Raw genomic sequence first — 9,522 nt, 5'->3', positions numbered from 1 at the left:
ATTGAAGAAGAGATACGAAAGATACCAAAGGGATAATCAAACTCCAAAAGTCGAAAACAAACTGGCACTACTTTTGCAAGAAACGAAGATTGACCAAAAGACAAAAAACAGTATTTGTATAAAACACAACAACGACTTTTCGAACCCCAGCAAAAACACAGGGGTGATCTCAACTGCTTCAAAAAGGTAAGCAGATCCTGTCGTGTCAATAACGTATGTACAAACCCAGTTATAAACAATTATTAATAAGATGATGACTGGGGTCGTCCGACATCCTACGTTATGCCATTAAATTTACCACCTTTCGTGAATTAACATGCCATCCATTACCTCTTTCCCCCTTGAACCAACCAACACTGCGACACCGAGAGGTCACGGAAATCTAAATACGTTTATACTTATACAATGAATATCAAAGCGTTATTGCATGGTTCTGACAATTTTATTGTTGCGAATATGTAGAACATTGTTCAATAGTGCATGGATGCTGCTTCGGGTTTAATTTTCCGGATCTTTTGTCGATTTTTGATTTGGTAATGAACATTGGTATTGCTTCAAAAAAGTGTATCTTATAACGTTTATGGGCGTCCATTAGCTTTAAAATTATTTCAGGTGACTTTGTTGTATTCTATATATATATATATATCTATCCCTGGTGTTGAATCCTGAAAAATAAGAATAAAAAGATTGCAAACTAACAATATTCGCTACCTTAAACATAATAGTCCAAGCATTATGAATAAAAGAAACTAAAGCTAAAAAACAATCTCTAAAATATTAAAACTTATCTTGTAAGAAAAGGACACTAAATGGGTTAACTGTTCTAAAAAATCTTTAGGTCTAACTACCATGATAATATAGGCATCATACTTTCAATAATATTGAGGATATATCTTATCTAATATTTCTGGTTAATTCTTTGTTAATGTCATTGCTTTCGTATACATTTCATCAAGGCTCGGCTTTGCTAATAAATTAACACGGTTGTTGTCTTTTGTCGTATAACCAGTATCTACTGTCTTTTGTTCACACTGAGTTCTCAAGCGACCGAGATGTGTATTGCTGGAGAATTGTCAAAATAACAATACAAAATTATGAAGTGTACTTTAAGTCTTTTATTAGTTGCACTTACCTAGTTCTGTAATGGTGTACGTTGTTTCTGGGTAGTAAGGTGAAATGGGTCATCTTTATGTAACATTTTTACTGTAACGATCCTGCAAAAACAATGGTAAGCTACAGTTATATGTCATATTGTGTAATAGCATATCATAATCTTTAAAGTTTACCTCTTTCCTATTATTTATGCTGGCTTTATAAAAAAACGTATACAGTATACCATAGATAAAACGGTGAACCATTTTTCCCGAACTTTGTTTTGGCTCCATAGGATACATCCTTAATTAATCTGTAAAATGAAAACATGTATTATAATTGGCTTTTTAATTTGGTAAATACAAATGTAAATGTGTATGTCGCGTACTTGGATCTAAACTGTACTACTAAAAGTAAAAACCTACCAGTTGGCTTCCAGTAAGATTTGTTTACACAATTTGCTGTCTTTCAACAAATCGGTAAACTCGTTACACTGTGAAATCTCCAATTGGGTCATGTTACCAAATCGAACACACTGCATCAGCCTCATAAGGTCCTTCCTTCTCTCCTCTGTGTTGTTTGCCATCCAGCGTACTGCAGTTCTAAAGACTTCTAGTTCCGTGTCAATTTTAAGATTATCACTGCTCAGAATGACTATCAATGTTTCAATATCTAGTTCTTGGACTACTTCTTCATGTCTGAATGTAATGAAATTGTCACAGACAGCCTTGACTGCTCTTTCATACAGCATTCCAAACAGTACTTTGTGCTTTATGATGATGCTCAGTGCTTGAGCTAATGGTAGACATTCCAGAAAATCAATTATACGGTTTTTGATCATTGTGATTCCGAGATTTTTTGCCATTGTCATCAAATCACCAATGACCTCTGGTGTGACATTCAACATTCCAGTGTAAATGAAGTTGAGTAAAAGTTCAAATGCTCTTGGTTTGATACCTTTTAGTCTAATTGTAAGTGGAACACGTTGTTTTTCGCCTCTTGTATAAAACATATCGGCGAAAAAGTCACTGAAACATGCCAAAGAAATGCGATGAGCAGAATATTTGTTTGTGCCGATGAAGACCAATACATCACATATCCTTTCATTTGCCTGAAGATGACGCATGTAGTCTCCAAGATGCGCAAAATGTGTTATTTGGTACATTGGTATTTTCTGAAGGCGCTTTAATGAATCTTCTACTTCGTCTGGGAAAGGAGATATTGCTTCTCCTTTAGCAACAGGAATGAGGTTGTTGACATCTTTGGTATTTCTTACTGGGTGAAGATAATTGTCCTCATCGGTAAACATTAGAGCCGTAGCATGCTTGGTTAGCTCGTTCAAATTGGGAACAGTAGATTGAGTTGCAGGAACTAACTCTGTAAATATTTGAAAATCAATACAAATAAAATCATCATAGTTACACTGGCTTCAATTTGTGTTCGCCAGCTACAAACGACTCATCAGTGAAGCTCAAATTAAAAAGTTTAAAAGGCCAAATAAAGACAGAGTTGAAGATCATTGATGCCAAAAAATTCATAAAAGTTTTGCAAAATGCCGGTTAGTTATTATATCTTTTACTGGTGTAGCCGTCATTAGTGTTTTTGAAATCATTTATTTCTGTAATACTATATTTTGGTATTTTTTAAAAACATTGTTTTGAATTTTTTCCCTATGAAACAGTTTTAACCAAATGAGGAAAAAAATCCATGTTTTCCAATTACTTTAGTGTGACGTCCATTTTCACGGAACTAGTATACGTTTTGTTTAGGGGTCAGTGTAAACCCGCTCGCTGGCTTTAAGACGGCTGTTTTCTGTCCTTTAGAAGAGTTGTTGTCTCTTTTACGCATTCCCCATTTCAATCCACAATTTTATTTCAGATTTAGTTTTATGAGATAAAGTGATGTATCATGATTGTCAATGACAACTTTCAACCATGCACCAAATGACGCAGACATTCGCAACTAAAGGTGGTCCTATGACCTTTAACAATGAACAAAACCCATACCGCATTAAAGCAAGTAATAATGTTTATTGTTCTTAAATATGATTATGTTTTCAGCTGATATGATAGGAAATTAAACCGAGTCTTCTTTTTAAACCCAAAATGTATGATTGAATGACAAAGTTAGCTCATGTTGCCTATAAATGGCCTTCAATTTCATCCATATAAAAAAAACACAATTTAATTCTGACATAGACCTATCAAAAGTCTAAAAACTTAGAAAAAGAAAGCCCTTCATCATGACTTGACCCTGTATTGCTCCCAGGTCGACACATTTTTTTCATTTTGTAAAAACACGATGATTTTGTACATATTTTTTTTTAACAATTTTTTTTATCTAAAAGTTTCAGGACTGGAACCTCTAGTCTCAACCTTCGATCAAAAATGTTATATAACCAAAGTTTGCTTAGTTTAATATGGAATTCTGAATCTGGATCAAAATTGAATTATAAATATTATATAAAAGTTCCTAAATCTACACCGGTCCTTTGATCCAGAAATTGGTAAAATTTTACTGGACCAAACCATTTATGTCTGGAAGGCCTATGAGATGAGTACACTATACATATTGTTTATGACGTTAAAAATGTGTTTCCGTAGATATTTATTCATGACGTTAATAAAGACAACAGATTTGCGGAATTTTCGTTGTATACTTTAAATTCAAGATTAATTGTTTTTGTCCATTATATTTCAAAATTTTATTTTCCGACAATGTATTTTATATATTTTTTTTTTTATTATACCTCTAATTTCATGGACATGCGATGAAAGGTGAAAGGGTAGAGATGATTAAAAAAAAACTGGTGATACTTTTTACTTTTTGTATGAATAAAAGAAGATGGGGTTTACGAATTTATGAGACTGAAAAATTAAACACTTTGAAACCAGTTAAAAGCCGGTTGTAGACTCTTTTACATGGATTTAAATAAGACGAAACAAATGTTATTGCACATCACATATATATTAGTAATTACCTTGACTTTCTGTTTTATCTACAATATACATCTTAAGTGTGCGTGTCTTTTCTTCTTCTTCTGGATTTCGTGTTTCTACTTTTTCGGTTTGACTTGGAGGATTTACAGCCGATTGGTTACATTCTATAGAATGATCAGACCCAGTGAATAAGAATGGAGATGCATGTTGCTCCGATAACCCATCAATGTTATCATCTGGATCTGCACAGCTTGATTCCGGACCAAAAATGGTGCTATCTGTTTCACTTTCAGCATGTTCAGATTGTTCTATAGAAAGTTGATGGTTTTGCTTATCATCGAGCCCTTTAAATTTCATATATTCTGGATCAGCTGATACCTCGTCAAAATCTTTGAAATCGCATGTTTCCGAAAGTGACTGTTGCTTGTCAATGCTAGTTGACGCAATTGAAAGGATAAGTTGACTTTCTTCGGTTTCCTGCTTCTTCAATACATCTCTCAGGTCTAAATCTGTATTATTTAAAGAACTAACGCCATTTAACACTTTTTTGGAGACATACGAGCTAAAACTGAAGCGTGGCATCTTTTTGCTGCTGCTGCTTCGCTTATCTTTTTTGTTTAGGAAGTAACGTTGTCATTAGATACCTATTGTTATGTTATAGCGTTACGTATACAGTAAGAAGTGCGGAAAGATGAAAGTGTCGTAGCGAGTGTGTCTAAGTGAGTAAGTAAGTAAGTAAGTAAGTATAAGTCAGTGTATACGTAAGTAAGTATAAGTAAGTAAATAGAGGGTATTCGATTATCAACACAAAAAAAAGAAGATTATGTTCCCTGAGGACCTCAAAGAAAAATCTACATAAAATAATACCAGCCAGTAACACTGATAATAGCATTTTGTAAAATAAATCATTCTGATTTTTTTTCTTGTTTATGCCTAAAACATACATAAAATATGATGCTTTCTGATTTTTTTGTGTTTTTGTTTAAATATGTATTTCAAAAGCATATTTCACCTGAAGATTGATTGCATACTGTTTTACAATAATTAACAAAGCACAAAGAAACTGATAGAAATATATATATATACAAACTTTTAATTACATAAATGACAAATGTGATGTAAACTATATTAGGTAAAAATCTCGCTTCCCTACCCCTACTCTCCCCCTTACCTCCGAATGACAATCGGTAAAACTGAATAGTATTATTTTACTCCCCCCCCCCCCCCCCTCCCCCTCGTATTTTCGACATCATTTGAAAATCAAAACTTTGACTAAGTAAAACTTAAATACCAACCGTATTTACCAATTTTGATTTGTCTTGTAACATTGAAAACACTTTGCAAAGATATATCAATATTTTGATATACTGATTAGTTACAGAAGAAATCAAGACTGCAAAAAACAAATAGCAAACACCTTGACCAATGATTTGTATACAAATCTTGCCTTGGCTATTTATTTTGATAAATGGTTTCTTTCTGTAACTCGAAATACGGATTATTAAAACTTCAGATGGATAGACGAATGCACTGGCTTGTTTCATACAACAGTAAATGCTGCTTGTTATGCAGATCTATCGAAAGCAAGCAAAATGTGCCTGTCCTAGGTCATGATCTGATGTTCAGTAGTTGTCGTTTGTTGATGTGGTTCATAAGCATAAGTGTTTCTCGATTCTATATAGATAAGACATTTGGTTTTCCCGTTTGAATGATTTTACACTAGTTTTTCAGACATTTTACTAGTTGGTTGATTTAAAATCCTTAATGTGTTACTGAAGCTTAAAACTATATAAAGTAGCAACCATTTAACTGCAAAAAGGGGGTGTCAAAGTCAGATTTTTTTTTGCGCAAGGTGCGAACATATTTTTCTGCGCTGAACCTAAGAAATAATTAAGTTAAACACAAAGCATGATGATCTATTTTTGATTTTTAATCTGAATGTCTACACTTGCAGGAATAAATGTCCGACCAAACTGAGGTTTTAACTTTCACGTTCAAAGTTAAGTTGTCACCAAGTTTGGCTTTCTAGGTTTTGATTCAATAGTTATAATATTAATAGGGGCATTTAACTCAGTTGTAGTTCGACGACGACTTTTATTTCAAATATCATGACTACCAGTGAGGTAGCTGTCACGTTAGCTGTCACGTTCAAAATAGAGCAAGTAAGAAGAGAAAGAAGTCTAACCATCGTTTTTTGTGAGTGAGTGTCTTACATTCCCCTTTTCTGACTTTTAGAGCGAAAAAATGAAAAAAGTCCAAATACGTGGCATTTTTATAATATTTGAAAAATGTCAAATCCTGTGGCCGTGACATCTACACGTCCATTATGCGACAAAAACACCTAAAAAATATTTTATAAAGCTATAACTTTCCACAAACTGAGGAGATAGCCGGACAAACCATGATCTCTTTATCTAGAAAATTCCCCAAAATGATCGCAAGTCCAAATACCTGGCAGTTTGGGAATCTTTGAATACAAAAATCCTGTGGACATGCACGTATCCTTTTAATATTTTTAGAACCACCCTTCAAAATGTAATAGATATAGCTCCAACATGTAGGCGAAAAAAGCCGCACAATTAATGTTTCGATATCCGGACAAATGGACAGAGGGACGGTGACTGATCGTACGAACAGGGGTCAATTAACATGAAACTCGACATTTTGTCGCTGGGGCATACAGATAATGCCCCATCATTTTAGATCTTTAATCCAAATGACTTCCGTTTGTGTTAGATCACTATCTGATTGGCTTGGAAATCGGGAAGGAATCAACAGAAATCTGTAATTTTTGTAACTATGCTACGAAATATACAAATCGGATCATAAGTTTGATTGAAAACGGGGTACTAGTGATCGGGACGAAATTCACAGGAAAAGACTGAATGAATTCGAGTACGCTAATTGAACAATATCTGACAACTGTTGTCTTACGGTGTTTTTTTTTTAAAACGTTCTCATTTTAAATAAGAAAATTACTGTACAAAGTCAGGAATATGACAGTTGTTATCCATTCGTTTGATGTGTTTGAGCTTTCGAGTAGGTATTTTCCGTTCTGAATTTTATATATCCAGAATGTGCGACTGAGCCGTTCAGCAATAATCTAACTTGCCAGGAACTTTCTATTGTAAACTTTCTAAACTAAAATATAGAAAGTCCCTGATTTAACCTACTAAATCCTTCGTAAAAAAGGTCGAGACATGTGTTGCCCCCTGAGAAAACTTGCCCCCATTTTAAACAAGAGGCTTTTGAGAGCCTGAATCCACAGGCACTCGTCTCAGAATTAAAAAAGTTTCTATATACCTTTATATAACGGTATATATGATATTTTTTCTGAGACGAGTGCCTGTGCCTAAATCGCTCCCCTGCATATATTTTTTTAATTTCAACCAAATTATTCCCTTTGTTTCTACGTTTGGACACACACCAGTGTGGATAGTATCTAGTATTCTGAGAGTATTACGTGGCAATTGGGAAAGTTTAGATAAATCAATAAACAAAAAGCAAATGTGAAACACAGCAACAAATGACATTTAAAACAAGCATTCCGTGAGTATTGCATGCATGGCAAAACATAGCCCTACCGGTTAAATTTGTTGTATTGGAACAAAATTCTAACTTGATCTGTAACTTCACATGGTGTAAACTATATAGCAAATATCAAGTCAATATCTTCAAGGCTTAGCATGGAGAAAAAATTGTTGAAAACTGATCTTTTAAGTCCAAGGACAGTAACTGCACAAAATCATCAGACCAGAACAAAATTTGAACTTGATCTGTTACATGACATGATCAAACTATATACCGATTTTTAAACAATGTCTTCAAGCATGAGGAAAAAAGTGCGAAAAACTGATAATTTGAGTGAATTTTCTAAGTAAAGGGCCATAACTATGCACAAAATCAATAAACTTGAAAAAAAATCGAACTTCATCTGTAACTTGTCATGATAAAACAATACACCAAATATCTTGGCAATATCTTCAAGCATGAAGAAAAAAGTGTGAAAAACTGATTTGCCTGACCTGAGACTACTATAACACATAGTCTCAGGCCGGACTGACAGATGGACAGACAGACAAACGGATAGACAAACGGAGTGCAAACCTAATGTCTCCTTCAACTGCATCGGTAGGGGACCAATAATTGAATTTGAAGTTGTGCAAGGAGAGATGAAATTTATGTACTGCATCCAAACCCTGTCTTGAACACGGGATTGTGGTGTTAAAGCACAACATACAAACAAACATTTATCATATTTCAATAGACTTCTATGTACAAATTGCCTTTAAAGGGCAAACACTGCATGGGGTCAGTTAACAATTTTGACCATTAGATTTATTTGTAGATTGTACATGTCTTTACAGGCTAACAACTCCTTAATGGGTCAATAACAGTTTAAGTAATTTTGACTGATTTGAAAATCTTACTTTGATGAGTACAGTTTATCTTTATCTATAATAATATTCAAGATACTAACTAAAAACAGAAAAGTGTCCTGAAAATTATCAATTCAGGGGCAATAACCCCAAATTATGTTGTCAGACTTGTCTGCAGGTAGATCTTGACCTACTGAACTCTTTGAGCACAGTAAGATTTGCTATAAATGCTTGTTTTTAAGATACATGTGTGTAAAAGTAAAAAACTGCAGTTCACCATTAAGTTCTTTTTCACATTTAGTGGACATATTTTTTTTCAAAAATGTCAATAAAATACAAACTGTATACTAGACTCTCTAAAAACATTCAGCAGAAGGTTGGTTGTAATTGCTTCAGTAGTCTAAGAGGAGAAAATGTTTTAAATAGTCTACACTGGCAATGGCAGATCTAGAATTTTTCATAAGTGGGGGCCACTGACTGCCTCAGAGGGGGCCCGCTCCAGTCACGCTTCAGTGATTCCCTATATAAGCAACCAATTTTTTCCCCCAAAAAAAGGGGGGCGGGCCTCCTGACCCCCCTCCCATAATCAGCCTCTGACTGGACAAAGATGACAAAGTGCTAAAATCTAGAGGCTCTAAAGAGCCAGTTTGGCTCACCTTGTTTAATGTGCATATTCAACAAAGGACACTCCAACAGTGTAGTTGAAAATTGAATGCATGACAAAAATCTTGTTCTTTTTATCATGTATTGCTGATCATTTAGTCTGTTCTTCTCTAATTTTTCCACAAAAAGAAATGAAGGTTAAAAATAATTTCTTTTTTAAGGGGCTGAGCAATCACTTTAAAAAACAGTCATTGGCCATTGGATGGCAGGCAGGGTCATTGTACTCATTTTTTTAAAGAAATTATCCAAATACTGATTACTGCCAAGTTTAGTTGAATTTGTCATAGTTTTCAAGGAGATTTTGGTAAACAATTTCCAAAATTTATAAAAAAAATTGTAAAAATTTACTATAATTACTCCTTGAGAGGTCAATGAATTTTTGTCATGTTGACTTATTTGTAGATCTTACTTTGCTGAAATTATTGCTGTTTATAGTTTATCTCAATCTA

General features: G+C 34.0%; 1 protein-coding gene across 1 annotated transcript; it reads right to left on the bottom strand.

Annotated features, from left to right (window-relative positions):
- Positions 1–420: 420 nt before the first annotated feature.
- On the bottom strand, positions 421–4,680 carry LOC134728146 (kelch-like protein 1). Its single transcript, XM_063592617.1, has 4 exons — positions 4,073–4,680; positions 1,518–2,469; positions 1,133–1,214; positions 421–665 (listed from the first exon to the last, which is right to left on the bottom strand). Exons 1-3 carry the CDS (start codon positions 4,611–4,613, stop codon positions 1,133–1,135), a joined length of 1,575 nt encoding a protein of 524 aa, XP_063448687.1. The 5' UTR covers positions 4,614–4,680; the 3' UTR covers positions 421–665.
- Between the last annotated feature and the right edge of the window lie 4,842 nt (positions 4,681–9,522).

This window comes from Mytilus trossulus, chromosome 1 (assembly GCF_036588685.1).
Source record: "Mytilus trossulus isolate FHL-02 chromosome 1, PNRI_Mtr1.1.1.hap1, whole genome shotgun sequence".
Taxonomy (NCBI): Eukaryota; Metazoa; Mollusca; class Bivalvia; order Mytilida; family Mytilidae; genus Mytilus; species Mytilus trossulus.
Note: the sequence above shows the minus strand (reverse complement) of the source record. Positions and strands in the feature narration are given on the sequence as shown.